The sequence below is a fragment of the Coccidioides posadasii genome, chromosome 3 (genome assembly GCF_018416015.2).
Source record: "Coccidioides posadasii str. Silveira chromosome 3, complete sequence".
In the NCBI taxonomy this organism is placed as follows: domain Eukaryota; kingdom Fungi; phylum Ascomycota; class Eurotiomycetes; order Onygenales; family Onygenaceae; genus Coccidioides; species Coccidioides posadasii.
The window spans coordinates 3820602-3837958 of record NC_089409.1 but is presented as its reverse complement, the minus strand read 5'-3'; the positions used below and the strand labels follow the sequence as shown (position 1 = coordinate 3837958).

Sequence of the window (17357 nt, the reverse complement as noted above, 5' to 3'; positions counted from 1 at the left end):
CTCCCCTCAACTTGCTTGCTCTTTTGTAAGGCACTTCTACTTTCTGTTTTTTACTCGTTCTTCTACCCCCCCCCCCCCCCCCCCCCTTTCTTTTTTTTTTTTAAAAAAAAAAAAAAAGAAAATGGAGGACTCATTTAGATCGGACGGTGTTGAGAAGCGCATATTATTTTTAAGATTACTTGGGCGGCATAATTGGAATTCTGATGATTTCATTTCACATATTCCTATCTGAGCTTTACTGGGAGCTAGTGTTTTTTCGGTGCGATTCTTCGTGCTCTCTTCTATTGAAAACAAAAGTACATAAGCTTGAACTTTCTAATATACAATACAACGACACCTACCAACCCAACATAATTTTTGATGCTGCCATATGTATGAGGATACTCTAAGAGTGGGCCGAATGGTGTTTGTGAATGGGTCCACAGGCATGTTACACCCATTGAAGACTCAACGCCATATCCCTAAACGATTTCTCATCGCCTCTAAGCCGTATTAGCCCCTCGAGAGCGGCTGAAAACATAATCAGACAACGAACAAGCAAATAGAGCACCACTTCGGCCAAATACAAAAGGTAAAGCCTTCCCCGATATTCCATAATTTTCCTAAAATCCGTGAAGTCCAGACGGTACACATTTGCCAACACATCGCTGCAGCCTGGAACCGTCCCAGTATAAATCAATCAAAATGAAAAGTGATACATAATGTCGTTAATTAGCGAATCTTCTGTCAAAATATCGAAGCACACCCATGACGCTGGCGGCTTCCACTTCCATCGCAGGACGATTTCTGACCGAGGAAGGGAGCCCTCGAGGAATTGGAAGAGTATGTAGCCGTGGGAGCCATGTGTTTATCTCGTCTGATGCACGAGCAAAATTTGGGTGTCGCGAAAGTGTGGTGAAAGTGTCCGCACAGCTTAATGTAATTGGAGGAGTTGATGGCGGGTTATCCTTCAATACGCTATTCCCTTTGTCATTCTGGGATGATCCTCGCGATTGACAGCAGCCTTCTCCTGGACTACTTCCTCCACAACATCCGGGGTCGGCATTACCTGCGCCTCGTGATGCCGCTAGACTCTTGCAAAACAAGGTGCTTCTTGGATCTGAGAGGCATTGTGCACAGGTACCAGGTCCATTCGCACACGGATTTGGCTTGCTAGTTATAGAGGGAAGACCGTCAGAAAACACATCTCCATCCGAGGGAGGAGGGGTAAATTGAGAGAGGTCGAGGTTTTGGATAGGGACAAGTTTGTTGGGCCTCTGGGGCTTTTCTCTCTCCGAAGATTGATCCGCAGCCATTTCAGCACAAATACACGGGGTTCCATCCTGGCAAAATCCGCACGGATCAAAGAGAGCGCTCGGGGAGACGACTTCCACGTCGTTATCCGTATTGCGACGAAGGGAGAACCGCGATGTAAAATCTATCTCTAGTTCTTCTGGTTCGGTTTTAATTTCAGGTTGAGGTCTCTGCCGTTTATCTGATGACTCCTGCTGTGGGGAGTGTGGTCGCTTTGGCGCTAAAACATCCTCTTGCCGCCGTGAAGGGTTTACGTTGAATGCGTCATCAATGCATTGACATCTGGCGGAGGAACAATTTTCACATCCACCAGGGACAGATTCGACCGGATTCCGTGCTTTGATAGCTTGGAGTTCCTTGGCCACAGCATCTTTAGCGTTTCTCTCTGTAACAACGTCGTTTTCAAGTCCCTGACAGCGCTTTTTCCACCATAATAATTCGTTTCTACAGTCTTCTAGTTGTTTCGATAGTGTGCTTATTTGTGCTTTCATCAACGTCTCTTGTTGCTCGTTTTCCTCCTCAATTTTTTTAATTTGTTCTTCTAATTCTCCCACTCTCGCTGCTCTTCTTTCCCGAAAGGCTCTTTGAGCGGCGCGGTTTTGAGCCTTTCGCTTTGTTGGGGGGGTATCCGTGGCTGGCTTGCGGCCAGGCTTTGGTCGTGGGGGAATAATCCACTCCTTTGACGTAACAGAGCGTTGTACTAAGGGAGAAGGAGAGCCTGCGGCTGCGATTGGCTTCACCGAGAGAGCTGGGGGGCGTGAGGCCAATGCCGGGGCTAACGGTAGCGGCGAGGCGGGGGTAGAAGCGGTTGGCGTACTCACAGCAGATGCCATGGTTCGTATGAAGAATGTTGGAAGCAAGACACAAACGACGGATAAGAGGGACGAAATTAAAAAAAAAAAAAAAAAAAAAAAGAGTTACTGAAGAAAAAAAGGACAAAGACTGATTGTGTGGAAATTCAACCGCAACGTGCTATCGGGGCATCGGAACCAGAAGCTGATTATTTGTACTCAAGCTCCAGGCCCTAGAGCAGCAGGCTCACGCAGCTAGTCCAAGGCAAGAAGCATCCAGATGTAAGTTCGTCCCAGTCACATAATATATGCGACAATGTATCACTGGCTATGGCAATTGACACTGTGATACGACAGCAAGCGACGAGGAGCGTAGTGGAGGATGTTGCAGGAAGGTTAGAGGGGGAAACTCGGATGATCAGATTAGATTATCGTGCGATCAGTCACGTGGATTAGAGTTTCCGATGTCGCCGTTTAGCGAATCACATGGTACCATTCTTATCTGATCTGCTAAACGATGTTATCTGATCCCCCTCCTCTGCATGCCTTACTAGCGCGGTAAATGCTCGAACAGGCACTAGTCCCACACCGCGTACTGCTCCGTAATTAAGCATGTATCTTACAGCTGAGTACCCACCGCCAGACGGCGGTATTCATGAACCGTCATGCAGGGAAGAAAGTTAGCATCTCCAGACGTGTATCGGGCTTTGAGAGAGCATTATCCCTTTAGCCAATTGTATGGCAGAAGATTAATCAGGGGGCATCGAAGCGAAATACCCTTGCGATGCCGGGAATGAGTCAGATGTCATCGTGCGAAATTTCACGCCCTTCAACCGGCAATTTCGACTCGGCCCTCGTATAAAGCTGCGAGCCCCGAATTCGAGTATATATAATGTGTTGGGTTCTCTGCCATTGCCGAGAATTACAGTTTGAAAACCAAGTAATGACATGAATCCTCAACCCTAAGATGTCCTCCAGTACTGTTGTGGCTAGTCCGAAAGTCCTTAACTTTCTCCAAAAGCTCCATGCCGCTTCATTGGCCCAAGAATCCTCATTCTCTCTCAGCGTTTTTTGGGTCTTCAAGCTCTTCCGCGATCGGTTCTTCAAAGAAAGTTGGAATACCCGCGATGATGACTTCATGCGGGACAAATTCATTGCCCTCGAACCCGACAAGTGCGAGTTCCTCTATCTGCTCGCGCGGACCACCGGTGCGCTGAACATCGTCGAGGCTGGGACCAGCTTCGGTGTTTCAACCATATATCTGGCTCTTGCTGCTGGACAAAACGCTGCCGCAAAGGCTACCTCCGGCCCAATCATTCCCGGACAGGGAGCAAGGGTAATTGCTACCGAGAAAGAGCCGGAGAAAGCTAAAAAGGCAAGGCAACATTGGAAGGAAGCTGGTGAGGAAGTGGAACCGTGGATCACATTGTTGGAGGGAGATCTCCGCGAGTTGCTTCCCGTGGAGGTAAACAAAACTGATCAGATTGATCTCCTCTTGCTCGATAGTATGATTCCCCTCTCTGTCCACCTGTCATTCCACGATTATTAAACGAAACTAACATGTCTCTGAACCAGTTTGGACGCCAATGGTCCTCCCTGCCCTGCAGGCCGTCCAGCCAAAACTTCGCCATGGGGCGCTTATTGTTGCTGATAATACCAAAATGGCGCGATCGGGCTACAAAGATTTCTTTGACTATGTTAACAATCCAGCGAACGGGTTCAAGACAATGACGACGCCATTCAAGGGCGGGCTCGAGGTTGCGGTTTATCTCCCTTGAAACACAGTCTAGTCGATGCTTGTCGGCTTCAATTCGAACGAAAATAAAACATTCATGTCGATTTTGTTGTTTGTCACTGTTATATTAAGCCGCAGAATGTTTCTTGAAATATGTTTCTCTATAGCGGAGTAATAGCAAAATATTCTTACTAAACATCATATGCGAATGTAACTGCGCCATCCCCCGAGATCCTGGCCCTGACTGAACGAATAGAACACAACTATGCACTGAATAGAGAGATATAGTATGATATCGTCTCAAACTAGTCATACAGATGTACACCACTCCACTAAATTATAGGCGTCCCTATTTCCTTGTTTTCGTCTGGCTCGTTTCACCACTTAGGATGGCCTTCTCCCGGAGGTATTTCTGAACAACACCCTCAACGGTTCCAAAGTCGTGTTTAGCTTGTCTAAAGGAGAGGGGGGAGAGAGCGCGTCAGTGAACCAGTCAAAAGCTTCGGGTGTCCTGGAAAAAGATTTTGCAGTAGAGCCATACCTCATGTATGTTAGTCTAGCACGCCTCTTTCTCTTCTCAGAACGTTGCACAATTTCCACAGCTTGCACTTGTGGATTGTATACTTTAATCCACATCTCACATCCCACTCGAGTCAATTGATTTCTTAACAAAAATGCGGTGTCTATTCCCCGCTGTCGGATATTCAAGCATACGCCTGCAAAGGGATCGCCGGATTTAAAAGTAACGCGGAGAATATCACCAACTTTAGCGCCTTGTCGGTTTCTCTTGTTAAAGAGATTCTGTCTTTCACCAGTTGGGTCGAGAACAGCCAGCTGGTCCTTTGTGAAAGAGGCAATTGGATCTTTATATGTGGAAGCCGGGGACGGCGGAGGAGGGAGGACTTTCAGCTTTTTTGCAACTGTTTCGTGTAGAACTGTTAACGGACAACGGTGCAATCAAGAGAATAGTAGTATTTGAAACGAGAATAACGCTGTAAACCCACCTTTACCAGGGCGAAAGGCTTTTGGTAGTTGCGAATGAAATTGTTCGGGGAGGTTTTCGGGGAAAGGGAGGCGCTGCTTTGGAGCGGAATACACGGTCGTCAGGAATCTTCGGTGAGACTGACACTTCCCCAATTCTCGGGATATCGAAGTCCAGCAGCCTAGCGGCCGCATCGCTGACTGTAGCGAGGCCATTGTTGTCATCAACTTGGTTGTCAGCGTGTTCGTCGGAGTTGGAGAGATTTGAAGATCTCAAGTGGTGGTCCGTGCGTCACGCAATCTTGAACTTCAAATTTTGGGCTTCAAGAGAATAGTCCCTCGAATACGAAACCCACCTGCGAAGTCAGATCACGGAAAGTATTCGATCCAGCAAAGACCCGAATAGAGCTATTTCTTCTACAGTAGCCCTCCCGAAGAATCAATTTGGCCGTCTCCTCCGACGACAATGGCGCAAGGTGCCATGTGGAGAGCCCCGGCGCTCTTCTCGCGATGCGCCGCGCAGACATCTAAATTCAGCCGATCGAGCAGATCCTTCTCGAGCACTCCTTCTTACTCTAAAGGTATGGGTGGCATCAATGTTCTCAGCCCTTCCGGCTACTAATTAATGTTTCCCGTAGAGATCCTCCCCCCCTTTAAACCCTCAAGTTCTCCCGAATTGACCGAGCTTCTGGAAGTATTTCGGCAGAAGCTATTCATTCCAATGTCACTGAGTCTTCGACACAAACGATTAATGTTCAAGCAAAAATATGCACAGAAATTACAAGACAACCCCATATCTGTCAAAGTTGGCGGCCAAACCGAAGAATCCTATCTCCTGAAGCCCATGAAACCCGAAGACCAGCCCGGCTCCGCCGAGTTTAGGAAAATGGTTTCTTTGATGAAGACTCGCGAGGACTGGCTCAACATTATTCCATTTCTGACCGGACTACAAAATTCAAAGCGGCCATTTGCAACAAAAAATTTGGTGTGGCTAGTTCGCAAGGCCGGTCTAGCTGGGCAAGCAAGCGTGATGGTGGAGAGTGTGAAGCAATCGAAGAGAACTGGTCTTACCCTGGCCAATGTTGCTGTAGCAAAAAATCTATTTTTGGCAATTCGCTACAAGGCACAGGAGGCGAATTTTAAGGGTGGTGAGGTTGAGACAGCTTTGCGACAAGCTCGTCAAATGGCGGACCTTTTCGATGCTCCTGAGCATACCGCAGCTGATCGGATGAATGACGCAAAACATTCACCTGAGATCATTGCAATTCTACTCGAGCTCAGCGCCGCCAACACTCTCGACTCACTTGGGGGGAAGGACGTTGAAGGACAAGTTCGAGCATATGCTACCAGGCTTCTTAGCACTTGGTCGTTCGGGAACTTCGATGTCCCCGCCCTGTGGGAGACTGCTAACTTTAGACTCCTAGAGTTGATTCCTGTGTGGAATGGTATGAATCTAGCTCTACAGGTAGATGAAATCAAGGCCGATGCCGAGTTGTCCAATGCCTTACGATCTCGAATGGGTGAGCTTGGGAAGACAATCGAAGCCTCTGTGGAAAAAGTGACGAAGGAAAGCGATAGTGCGGATCGATCGGGTGTTGTATTGGCCAAGCGACTGTATCATAAGTAGTCACTTCTTACTTGTTTGAGAGGCCGTGTTTGGGGTGTCAGAGGCGTTTATACTGTACAATATTTGTTACCTTTGGATAAAATATTGAGGATTCATGCTTGGCAGCCCTGATTGTCGGTATTTGCCCTTGGAGAAAAGATTTCATTGATAGAGCATATCGAACAACATATCCACAGTACACAAAGATAGACATTATGAATCATTGAATCCTTCTAGTCACAGAGTGCAATGGTATTATCATCACGAATCCGAGCCTTGACACCTAGTGAGGACTGTCCGGAGACGACAGAGGGCCCGGTCACAAATATCTGTGACTGCAATTAGCATACCAATTTGCCCAAAAAAAAAAAAAAAAAAAAAAAAAAAAGGAAAAAAGAAGGTAACTATCACTTACTTCTCCTTCTGTTGCTCTCTCGTTGGTGCCATTCTCCTGACATCCAATCAACTTTATTTCAACACTGTTTGTAGGTGGGCCGAAATGACTAGGCCCGGTATCCATTCTATAGTCGTACGGAAGCGTTTGGCAAACCGCACCAGCAACATTTTGAGCAGTAAGCGCATATACAACACGAGCTCCAGTGAATATTCTGAGGTCCGTTAATTGATCGGAGGTGAGCCGATTTTGTTTGTTCCCATCAGCTCGATGGGAAATGAACAAAAGTCGAAGCTTATCGAGAGAAAGTCCTGCAGTTGGTGCAGCGCTTGACAAATCCCATAGCCAATTACGTGTTGGCATCACACCGGAATCCAAGGAACGGCTATGAAAGTATCGTCCAATATTGGTAATTGGATTCATAGAGGGTCCCATACGTTGAGCATGGTAGTCGGATATGGTGTGGGAAGATGCAACCAGCACGGTGGGTGAAATCCCCGCGGTAGCCAGCGCTAAATCGACAACTTCGCCAGCTACCGAATTGAGAGCAACGGAAGCGTTGGCATACAGAGCAGCAAGGGTCCAGCAGAGCGAGTATGTATGAGCCAACGAGTCAATCGAAAGAAATAGGTCGGAGTCTCTGAGAAGCTCGTTACGTGGAAGGGAGCTGCCAAGAGCACCCACAGCAGATATGAGATTCTGTTGTACGCGTTAGAAAAGCAGCGAGGAGACGGTTCCCGCATCTATAAGCTTACCGCGGCTGTATATTCAACGAAAGATCCAGGGCCAGTTGGGGGGAACCAGAGTGTAGTTATTGAGGGTGTGGCTACGTTGGGATCAGAGGCGGGAAGCTCCGAGGTAGCAGAATTACCGCTATCTTTCACCAAATCCTGCCAAACAGCCACTTTAATCTGACTACCCAATTCATCTGGGCCTTGACTCCAATCCAAGTGTTGGTTGCCCACTTTAGTGACCCAGACAACATTGTTCAGAGACGTACGGGCTTTAGACACAACATCGAGATCAACAGCACCGGCTTCTGCAACAAGGAGATCTGCTTTAGCTTGCTGGAGGTACGTTGCCAGCTCTTCAGAAGCCAAGTTATGAGGGATTATCGTAATCTTAAATCCGTAGAATGCACCGGCTGAAACTTGTTAGCTTCATGCTCCCCGAATGCTGCATGGATCTCACGAACCAAAAAGTGTAGCAAGTAATTCCACAGAGTCAGAAAGACAAATTGCCACATTTTGTGCCTTTGAGTCGCGAATATACTGCCCGAGAACATTGATTTCTTTCGATATCTCGTCGATACTTCGTTCTTCTACATTTTTGCCCAGGACAGTGTATATCTTTCCACGCTTCCCTTTAGGTGTGCCGTCTTGATTCAGCGATCCCTTGACGGCGCTCCTCCAGATGTCACGTAAATCTCCATTCCTTCCATATGACCATTTTGGTGTTTCCGGATCCCTCACTCCCAATCCGGCCTTAAGAGGGTACCCATGGGGAGCGTCAAGGGCACGAAGTGTCGCGGATTCTCCCGGCTGCCTGATGGGAGCTTCGGCGGCTTGCCGGGCAAGCATAAAAGGATGCGCATCCGGATCTTTCGAAAAGAAAGTGACATAGCCCACGTAAGTAACCAAAAGGGTGGCTAGCCCAGTTGTGTAGATGTCCCAGTCGGCAAGCAGTTGGGCCAGTAAGCTATCAAGCTTTGAAATCAGGGACTCGCTCGAGGCCATCTTGAAAACCTTCACTCGGGTGCAGCTAATTTTATCTCAAATCGGCCAAAGACTCAAATCGGAGTGCCGTCTAGACTCTCGAGCATAGTTAAAAAAAAAAAAATAAAAGCAAGGGTGATCAATGAGGTGAATAAATTAGGTACCGCAGCCAACGCTGTTGATACTGTGTCGTTGGCTGTTATGGATTTGCGGTGCACGGAGCACGGATCGGTCAATTAGGTTGGTTAACTTTTAGTCTCTGGAGCCGCCTAGAGTACTTCTTGGGCGCCACTCCAGAGCCAACGCGAGACTCGACTCTTGACCAGCCAGCCTTGTCCACATCACACTTTGACTTTTGCTATGGAATCGTCCGTCCGCCATTGAATCCTATGCATCAACATACATGGGAACTCAGGAAGGTATGTGTGGATACCTCCTCCGTATTCCGTTGTGCTTAGGGTACGCAATATCCTTAATTACTCGCCTTGTCCTAGCTCGGTGAAGGTTTGAGTGGGACGCTCGGCTATGTTCAACATCGGCTGTCTTGCTATCACTTTGCCTACGTGATGTGTTATTCGGGTTGGGGTCAATTTTACTGTCTGTGAGCCTGTGGAGGTTGGTCCAGCAAGAGCGTAACCTGATACCAAACGTGCGCCACACACGGAATACGGGGTACGGAGTACAGAGAATGTAACTTGGTCATAGCAAGCCTAGCATGGGAAGGGGAACCGCCCGATATCTGCGAGACCTGAGATGGCAACCATTTCGTATATAATTGACTTAAAAAGCCCCGTAGATGCAGGAATAGACGGACCAGAGCCATCGCGATGTGGTTCATCCCCAATCACTTCTCCTATCAGCCAGCTAATCTTATCAATGATCAGACATGACTGTTAATTCCTTAGCAGTGCATGTTTCAAAGTTCTCATTCCCGCCAGCTGTCTCCCTCCTGCGACAGTTTGGGGAGTCTGTCATGGCAATCATAACTCGTCCATTTCTTCAGGAATGGAGGAAATCAGTGCCCCAGAGAGGACTTCCTTGAGGGACGTACGTAGTGAAATCCCAGGCAATACTGCAAAAAAAAAAAAAAAAAAAAAAAAAAAAAAAATCAGTGGCACAAGCTTGAAAAGGGTTCGTATAATGATTCTAAGCCGGGGAGAATCAAATGTGTATGGAGTAACGTGTTTCAATAATGGTTGATGCCTCCACCGAGCTGCTCCCGATCACCCGAGTCCCGCGCTGAGGCGGGGTGACTAAGCTGGTCGCAACTAACTAGTTACCGCGCGGCAATGGCGCTTAGGCTGGTTAAATCTCGAACGTGTGCAGTTTAGCGCAGAAGGTTGCTCTCGCATCGTTCCAAGGCCCTTGTCTCCAAAACAAATATCCCGATTGCCGCCAGCTGCATGATGGTCTCTCCGCAACGCCACGCTCTAGGTCTAACGTGATATCAAGTTTGTGGCTTTGGATTAGGGATAAAGGTAAGTGGGGTAGGTATTTTGTTTTCCGGAGGCTTTTCCCACCAGAAGGTACGCTCGTCGTCAAAATTCCCAAATTTTCATTCCTTTCTCCTTTGCAACACGGCTAATTGAGTCAATCTCTAGTTGCTATTTTCTTAGCACGCAATTCCCTAGCTCTGCCAATGGCGCCGGGTCTGCTTCCATCGACCCCCAAACTCGCTAGTATCCAAACGGTCGATACACCTTCACCGGGCAAATGGCGGCATCCCCACCTCAAGGAGATTGTACAAAGGCAGAATGCAGCGAGATTCGGTGACACAAATGTTCGGAAGATCGTGTGGAATGGTGCAGTTTTGCTCGCCACAGGCTTTTTGGGGAAATCTTTAAGGCAATAGTAAGTCTTGCCCAGCAGGGCTCACAGATACACGCTGCTTCTAACGGGTATTGTTGCAGCATACTTGCACTCGGTTCCTTTCTGTCCATCACAACGTATCCCAATGTCATACTCTTCGTATTGCGATTATATTTTCTTGCCAACATTGCGACCGCACTATACCCACTTTTTCGGCGCAAGGACGATATCACAGATATCCCGCTAACCCCTTCACAACGTGCGCTTCTTGGACTTAAACCCAACAGCACCCCTCCTACGACACCCGGAAGCTCTTACATAACACCTCCTCGATACCGGATATCTTCAGGTTCACGACGGCCTAGCCCGTTATCCCCGAGCAGTTCTCCATTATCTGGCAGAGGCAGCTTGTCAGGTAGCCAGCTTTACGAGGGCTCTCTATATTCACCCTCCCCTAGCCCTTTGTTCCAAAGAGCAGTTGCCGGTGGGAACAGGGGTATGATGCGGCGTCACAGCTTTGGTTCTTCGTCGTCGTTCGGTCGGTCTTCATTGCGAGATTCAACCGCTCTGCGGACGCCATCCACTCCTAGTCCTAATGGTGGAAGGAATGTCAATGTACTCGCAAATAAGTGGCTCTATGAGAAAACGCGTGCCGTTTCTCCTGGTGGCAGCGTTTTTGGACGATGATATTGGTTTATTCTCTAAATGTCTTGGCGTGATTTAGCTCTGGTAGAAGAAAGGCGTTATGGAAGCGGGAAGAATTACTACTATGTACGGAGTATTACCTACCTTGAAAGGCTAACAATCAATTTAATTCTTCAGCAACATATTTTATAATTTCTCTTTGTTGAAGATAAAGATTAGATTACAATCTAATAGCGTGTACGGGAGAATCGCTCATTGCTTGCATCACCTTGTGATAAAATAACGGTCGATGTGGCAGTTGAATTGTTACGCAAGCTTTATCAGTTGCTTGGCTCTGCTCGACCTTGAATCCAACCCAACAAGAGTACTCTCCTTCAAAAACTAACCCGATCTTTATAACTGATGCCCTAACCCCATTGTCGCATGCTGAGCATTTGTTTCCTTTGAGGTTTCGGCCACTGCTTCCCCACTTTGCGATTCACACGCATCTGGTACGTTTATCATGGGAGCTTCGGAATCCAAGCTCGTTTTCAGGCAAGGCATCTTTCGGCTTTCGGAGGAGAAAGGTATCCCAGCCGATGATCCATACTGGGCTGGTGTAAGTACCGATCTTTGTCGGTGTGTGGAGTTGCTCTGCAAAGCTACCGACTAATACGTGTGTATTCGTTTAGTTCTGGGAGCTCCCGGAATCGGTTGAAGACGTGTTTACGCTCTTCGCCCCCGTTGACATACGAAGAACGCGCGACACGTCGCTAGGGAATCTGGAGACCCTATTACTCGCTGTCGCCTCCCGATTGACTGCACTTAGACATCACCCGTCATTTCCTGATCATGAACTTGCGCCACCGCGAGATGCGTTGAACTGCATCCGGGTTCTTACCCGGATCCTACCTTTCATATACGAAGCGGAAAACTTGGAGGAGTGGGAAGAAAGCTTCTTCTGGGGGGAAAGGAAGAAGAAAACTCGACAGGCTCAACTCGCGGCTCGAGTTCTGTTCGATGAATCTCGCAACGAGGAAGATCAGGATGCCCGGCCTCGGGATGAAGACTACGAAGATGCAAAGCCTCTTGCCGAAGAGCTCCTTGATACTTTGGTTGATATGCTTTTTTTCACTGGATTTACTATACCCCAGTTGCCAGGTTCTAAAACCAAAGTTCAATATTCAATATGGCAGAGTGGAATAGGCTGCCATACGTCCATGGGATCCAACAAGGAGCTTGAGAGCAATAGAACGGAAGTATTACGTCTATTGTTGACATTGACCGGCCAGTCCATGTATATGCCGTCAAGTAAGCCCGCCTCGAATCCCCCAAAGCTACCCATCCAGGCTAACGTTCGTAGATCTACTTCCCGTGAAAGGGGTTAAGTCGCTCACCTATCTTGCAACCTGTCCCGATAAGAAGCTCGTCCTGTCTGTTCTCTGCTCCTTATTAAACACAGTGAGTTTCTGTTTCCAGGACAACGCATGGGATTTCTTCTGACATATTTCAGACCCTCAAGTTCAATCCAACTCCCTGGAAAATGCCTTATGACCACGTTGTTTGGAAAGATTCAAGGCAAATCCTTGTGATCTATTCCCTACAGCTTCTCCTAGCTTTATTACTCTATCCTATCCCAGAAAGCGGGAGCGGAGCACCGCCCAAAAATTACTATCGGCACTTTTTTGGGAGGCTCCACCAGCCTCAAGACTTCCAATTTCTGGTCGACGGCATGACGAGAATCCTCAATCAGCCGGTTTGTTTCCTTACAAACATTTGAGCAGTGGATATAAGCTAATAGTATAACAGATGCAAGCCACATCATCTTATCTTCCAGGTAGTCAGAAGTCTGTTAAGTGGGCTCCTGAGATGATGATCTTGTTCTGGGAAGCACTTCAATGCAACAAACGATTTAGATCATTCATTGTCGATTCAAATCGTGCCCATGATTTTATAATCATCTGCCTTTTCTATGCCAATGAATATAAGACAGACCCATCCAAGCATGGCATTGTCAAAATGTGCATCTTTTTACTTCAGACCCTCAGTGTGGAGCCAAATTTTGGTCGCAACCTCTTTAAGAAGTTTGAAGCGCAAGACACGCTGCCACCGAGTATAAGGCTTTCCAATTTCCGCGGAACATATGGGGATTTTCTTATCATTGTATGCAGTCCTTTACTTTATATGCTTTGTCTAAACGGTGCTAATTTCTATAGTCCATCCATAATTTGATGACCACCAGCAAAGGAAAACTAGACGCAGTTTATCCTGCTTTGTTAGCCATTATGGACAATGTTGCAGCTTACGCAGAGCACCTGTCGGCTACAGCATGCTCTAGAGTATTACAGCTTTTCGTCTCGATGTCTTCGCCGAGTTTCCTTCTGGCCAAGGAAACCAATCATGCTCTCCTATCCTCCTTGCTCAAATTTATCAATGCAGTTATAGAACACCAATATAGCAGTATGTGGGCCAAAGTAAATCCTACCTACCCGTCTCGATCTAACGCTGTATAGAAAACCCATATCTAGTTTATGCCGTTCTAAAATCAAAGAGGCGTTTTGAGTCTCTGCGGGCCTTTACTCTAGAAAGCGGACAGCAGGAGATTGAGCAACAACGGCACCTAAGAAAGGCTAGCTTAAGCGGCAGTGACCATTTTACACATCAATCTTATGTCCAGCCCAGCGAAGAGATTCGTAGCCCCACGCGACCTTTGAGCCACGTTCCAGAGGAAGATGGTACATTTGCAGTGGGAGACGACGAATCTGACGAAGAGACTCTGCGTCAAGAGACACCTTCTCAGTCATCTCCCTCCCTCGACAATTCACGGCCGCCATCCCTGGCATCACCCACCGATGACAGCGTTCCACATCAGCTTCGAGGTTTATCCGAGAAGGCTCGCGGCAAGATGCCGGCCGGTCAAGCTACGTTCTCTCGGCAAAATAGCACCACAAGCTTAAGTAGCTACGCTGCAGCATCTGGTTTTTCGACAGCGTCCAGTGGCTTTGTTCCCACTGCAGCTTGGGTAAGTAGCGCCAGATCAACGTAAAGGCCATAAATACAACCAGCTAACCAAGTGGTCAGATCGAATCGTGGGTTCCCGAGTTGCCCCTTCACACCATTTTAACAGTCATTTCTGCAATATTCCCTCATGTCCCGGCAGCGGCTCTTGAATCATCTGTGAGCCCTGAAGCACGCACGCTGCTTTCAGAACTTCCATCATTCGCGGAAGAACCACATATCCAGTCAGTGCTCTCAGAGCCGACCCCCATTCAAGTTCATATGTTTGAATGGTGTCCACTTTCCCTTGGCTGGTACGAGTCCCTTCTATGGGGATTTATCTTTTCGAGTGAAATGATAGTTGGGTCGGCCTCTGGCTCAACGCCGGGGGCAGTCGGCGTCTGGAACGGAACGGCTATTAAACTATTCAGAGTACAAGAAGCAGTCGCCCAAGGTCCAACATTACTAGCCCCCAAGGGAGCTGTTGACGCAGTAGGTTCCAGTATCGTGCAGCGAATTGGAAGCTTGAATCTTCGGGGCCGGGGAAGCAACTCTCAAGAGGGACATGGCGAGTCCGAAAATATTACTGTGCGAGACGTTTAGTGGTGCACCGCCACTCTCCCCGGACCTTTGCTTCCCCACTGCCTGTTTAGCATGATTTTACGAAGCATCACGATGTACATATATTGCCCTGCTTTGTATTTTAGCATACATACTTTTTTCTAATCCAATGGATAACCGATAACATATCGAATGCCTTTGCCAGCTGCTTCCATAGGAGCCATATGCATGAGCCCAAATCTAAAACGCATTTTACTTTCTCAGGCCCCCTCAAGGCTAACCAGGGGGTGAGTTAAATAATGTCTGACACGGGATGAAATGCTATCATATTATTTGCCAACCAAACGATAGGAGCGTGCCGTCTAGCATTTCATCTCTCGTCGCTCCCAGAACTGGCCCAGAGACAGTTCCTTGGCCGAATTAAATGCTTCTATCGACCCTCAAAACTATGGTTCCCCTAAAACAAACGGCCTCCGAATATCTTCACGTGATTTTGGCACTGGCAAGCGACACGAAATTTGGCGGGAAGGCAGCAGGTCTCGACATCGTTAAGTTCCATTTTGACAGCGGATGCCATTGGAACTCCGCTCAAATATAAATTGTCTCCTCCATCGCTCAATCAATCGATCCCTTTGCCCTTGGATCCCTGAGAGTCAATCATGAGGGTGACGTCATTATTTGTCGCGTCGGCTCTGGGAGCCTTCGCGAGCTTCCAGACCACCGTGCTCGCAAGATCCTTGGGCTCGACAGAGCTGCAGAACGTTCTAGACGACACTGATAATGCACCGGAGTATCACTATCCAACGGACTTCACCAGAGAAATCATTCCGGTGCGTTCTTCCGAAACAGCTGATGAAGGGCATCCTATGAGGTTTAGGGAGTCTAATTGGTCTGGACCTTGAGGTTTAAAAGGTTCCGTGCCATTCTCATAAGTGCGTATATGTAGTCCATCGATGAGAGGGAATGAGCTGAGTTTGACATGGTTGACCCATAGTGACTACTGGAGAGATCGCCCCGTATACTCTGGTGCGTTCTGTTCAGGTAAATTTGTCGAACCTGGTGCTTACAATTCCTACTAGCTATCGCGGCCGGCTGCGTCTCGATCGAAGCCGATGTTTGGCTGATCAATGGTACTCTATATGTATGTTGAATCTAGGCATTTCGCTTCCTTCCTGGCCCCTTTGTTTTGCTGCTGTTCACTCATTTGCATTCAGGTCGGCCATCACCGATCATCCTTGGCGGAGACCCGGACTCTCAAATCATTATATATCGATCAGATTGTTCAAATCCTCAAGCGCCAGAACCCCCAAAATAAATTCGTTCCGTCATCCACGAGAAAGTAGGGAAGCCTTGAAGACGTTCAATTCCCTTTAGAGCCAAGTAACATATGCACTAACTGATGATATAATCAGTGGCGTGTTCGACACCAATCCGGCGCAGACATTATATTTATTCATAGATATTAAAACCGATGGAGTCGAAACCTGGAAACAGGTTTCCAAAGACCTTCAACCTCTCCGAGACCTGGGCTATTTGACCAAAGTTAAGAATGGCATTAAGATTTCGGCTCCTGTCACCGTCATCGGTACAGGAAATACACCATTAAACTTGATCACCGAGCTTGAAAACCGCGATTACTTCTACGATGCACCACTCGCCGAACTTGACCAGCCCGAGTTTGATAACATCTCTTCCTTGATCTCTCCGATTGCATCGACTAGCTTTGAAGCCGCCGTTGGTGCAACAAATCAAGACAAGGAAGACCCCCTGACTAGCGCCCAGCTAGAAACCATCCGGGCCCAAATTAAGAAAGCAAAAAGCAAAGGAATTGGGGCTAGGTACTGGCAAACGCCTGGTTGGCCGATTCGAAAGCGGAATGAGATTTGGAGAGTGCTGCTGAAGGAAGGCGTTGCATTGCTGAACGTTGATGATCTAGACGCGGTTAAAGAGTATTTCTAGTATCGACAACATTTCGAACTTAGCCCTTTTGGCATAAATCCGTTGACCCGAATTGCCGCTTTGCAGGACGTGTACGGAATAATTACATGATTATTAAGTTGAGAATGGCTGGACAGACAAGAAGTATAATGTAGTCAGCTAGTACTCGTTGTATTGAGCTTTTCTCCAAGTCTGGAAGCAACATAGACAAGATACTCGAGGTTGGTCACTCTAATTAAAGGCGGGACAGAGAGTTATTTGCTCCGGAATCACTTCGTTCCGGACCTTCACTTCGGACGTTAACGGGAAGACGCTCATTTTTTGAGAGACGATCCATCAAAAGCTGATGGCACTGGCGTCGGCTCCAACTCATTATCGCCGTACTTCAATTTGTTTGCGGATACCAAAAGAAACATCATTCGCACAGTGTCTGGGCCTGGATTATTCCAGGCATGGATCGTACCCCTCTGGACCACTAGATCATGCTTTTTAACCCAAGTCTTCACACCATCATCCAGCTCTAGCTCAATCTCCCCGTTTAAAACAATCCCAAAATCCACCGTCATCGTACGGTGCATCATACCAGGTCGGCCGGGGGGGAAGTCGACGATTCGAGCAATTAGGCCTTGGGGGTTGGAGATTCCGACGGGCTTGCCATTAAATTCAGACCAAGATTCGTTGGCAGTGACAGGGAAAGGCGAGAGGTTCAGCGACCAGATCGTAGTGAAGCCGAACATCGATTCAGCAGTAGCTGGGGATGCGTTCTCCGAAAAGGGGTCATATGGGATGAGCTTTTCATCGGATTCAATAATTGCCTGCCCAGTGGGGGAATGGCCAGTCACGACGCGCCGAACGGGGGGGAATTGACCTGACTGTTGTTCCTCCGTAGCCATCGTTGTTGGAGTGAAGAATA

General features: G+C 47.8%; 9 protein-coding genes across 9 annotated transcripts; 5 read left to right on the top strand and 4 right to left on the bottom strand.

The window, feature by feature from the left end:
* Positions 1 to 430: 430 nt before the first annotated feature.
* D8B26_006170 (uncharacterized protein) lies at positions 431 to 2179 on the bottom strand (the record flags this gene model as incomplete). The annotated part of the gene is made up of 2 exons (XM_003069826.2): positions 746 to 2179; positions 431 to 510 (listed from the first exon to the last, which is right to left on the bottom strand). Exons 1-2 carry the CDS (start codon positions 2124 to 2126, stop codon positions 431 to 433), a joined length of 1461 nt encoding a protein of 486 aa, XP_003069872.2. The 5' UTR covers positions 2127 to 2179.
* A 778-nt stretch (positions 2180 to 2957) lies between these two features.
* Positions 2958 to 3862, top strand: D8B26_006169 (uncharacterized protein; the record flags this gene model as incomplete). The annotated part of the gene is made up of 2 exons (XM_003069827.2): positions 2958 to 3589; positions 3660 to 3862. Exons 1-2 carry the CDS (start codon positions 3052 to 3054, stop codon positions 3860 to 3862), a joined length of 741 nt encoding a protein of 246 aa, XP_003069873.2. The 5' UTR covers positions 2958 to 3051.
* Positions 3863 to 4114: 252 nt separating this feature from the next.
* On the bottom strand, positions 4115 to 5029 carry D8B26_006168 (mitochondrial 54S ribosomal protein bL19m). Its single transcript, XM_003069828.2, has 3 exons — positions 4824 to 5029; positions 4361 to 4739; positions 4115 to 4274 (listed from the first exon to the last, which is right to left on the bottom strand). Exons 1-3 carry the CDS (start codon positions 5023 to 5025, stop codon positions 4169 to 4171), a joined length of 687 nt encoding a protein of 228 aa, XP_003069874.2. The 5' UTR covers positions 5026 to 5029; the 3' UTR covers positions 4115 to 4168.
* A 124-nt stretch (positions 5030 to 5153) lies between these two features.
* On the top strand, positions 5154 to 6554 carry D8B26_006167 (uncharacterized protein). The gene is made up of 2 exons (XM_003069829.2): positions 5154 to 5381; positions 5439 to 6554. The coding sequence occupies exons 1-2, from the start codon at positions 5267 to 5269 to the stop codon at positions 6425 to 6427; spliced, it is 1104 nt and encodes a 367-aa protein (XP_003069875.2). The 5' UTR covers positions 5154 to 5266; the 3' UTR covers positions 6428 to 6554.
* On the bottom strand, positions 6102 to 8638 carry D8B26_006166 (uncharacterized protein). The gene is made up of 4 exons (XM_003069830.2): positions 7996 to 8638; positions 7556 to 7944; positions 6822 to 7499; positions 6102 to 6735 (listed from the first exon to the last, which is right to left on the bottom strand). The coding sequence occupies exons 1-4, from the start codon at positions 8534 to 8536 to the stop codon at positions 6640 to 6642; spliced, it is 1704 nt and encodes a 567-aa protein (XP_003069876.1). The 5' UTR covers positions 8537 to 8638; the 3' UTR covers positions 6102 to 6639.
* Positions 8639 to 9680: 1042 nt separating this feature from the next.
* Positions 9681 to 11146, top strand: D8B26_006165 (uncharacterized protein; the record flags this gene model as incomplete). Its single annotated transcript, XM_003069831.2, has 4 exons — positions 9681 to 9684; positions 9847 to 10041; positions 10117 to 10366; positions 10426 to 11146. 4 exons carry the CDS (start codon positions 9681 to 9683, stop codon positions 11009 to 11011), a joined length of 1035 nt encoding a protein of 344 aa, XP_003069877.2. The 3' UTR covers positions 11012 to 11146.
* Positions 11147 to 11471: 325 nt separating this feature from the next.
* On the top strand, positions 11472 to 14639 carry D8B26_006164 (uncharacterized protein; the record flags this gene model as incomplete). Its single annotated transcript, XM_003069832.2, has 8 exons — positions 11472 to 11567; positions 11641 to 12259; positions 12312 to 12409; positions 12462 to 12704; positions 12758 to 13111; positions 13165 to 13408; positions 13462 to 13970; positions 14030 to 14639. The coding sequence occupies 8 exons, from the start codon at positions 11472 to 11474 to the stop codon at positions 14546 to 14548; spliced, it is 2682 nt and encodes an 893-aa protein (XP_003069878.1). The 3' UTR covers positions 14549 to 14639.
* Positions 14640 to 15165: 526 nt separating this feature from the next.
* Positions 15166 to 16465, top strand: D8B26_006163 (uncharacterized protein; the record flags this gene model as incomplete). The annotated part of the gene is made up of 6 exons (XM_066125102.1): positions 15166 to 15336; positions 15419 to 15438; positions 15501 to 15532; positions 15586 to 15647; positions 15721 to 15845; positions 15919 to 16465. The coding sequence occupies 6 exons, from the start codon at positions 15166 to 15168 to the stop codon at positions 16463 to 16465; spliced, it is 957 nt and encodes a 318-aa protein (XP_065981183.1).
* Positions 16466 to 16758: 293 nt separating this feature from the next.
* Positions 16759 to 17337, bottom strand: D8B26_006162 (uncharacterized protein; the record flags this gene model as incomplete). The annotated part of the gene is made up of 1 exon (XM_003069834.2): positions 16759 to 17337. The coding sequence occupies one exon, from the start codon at positions 17335 to 17337 to the stop codon at positions 16759 to 16761; it is 579 nt and encodes a 192-aa protein (XP_003069880.1).
* Positions 17338 to 17357: the final 20 nt, after the last annotated feature.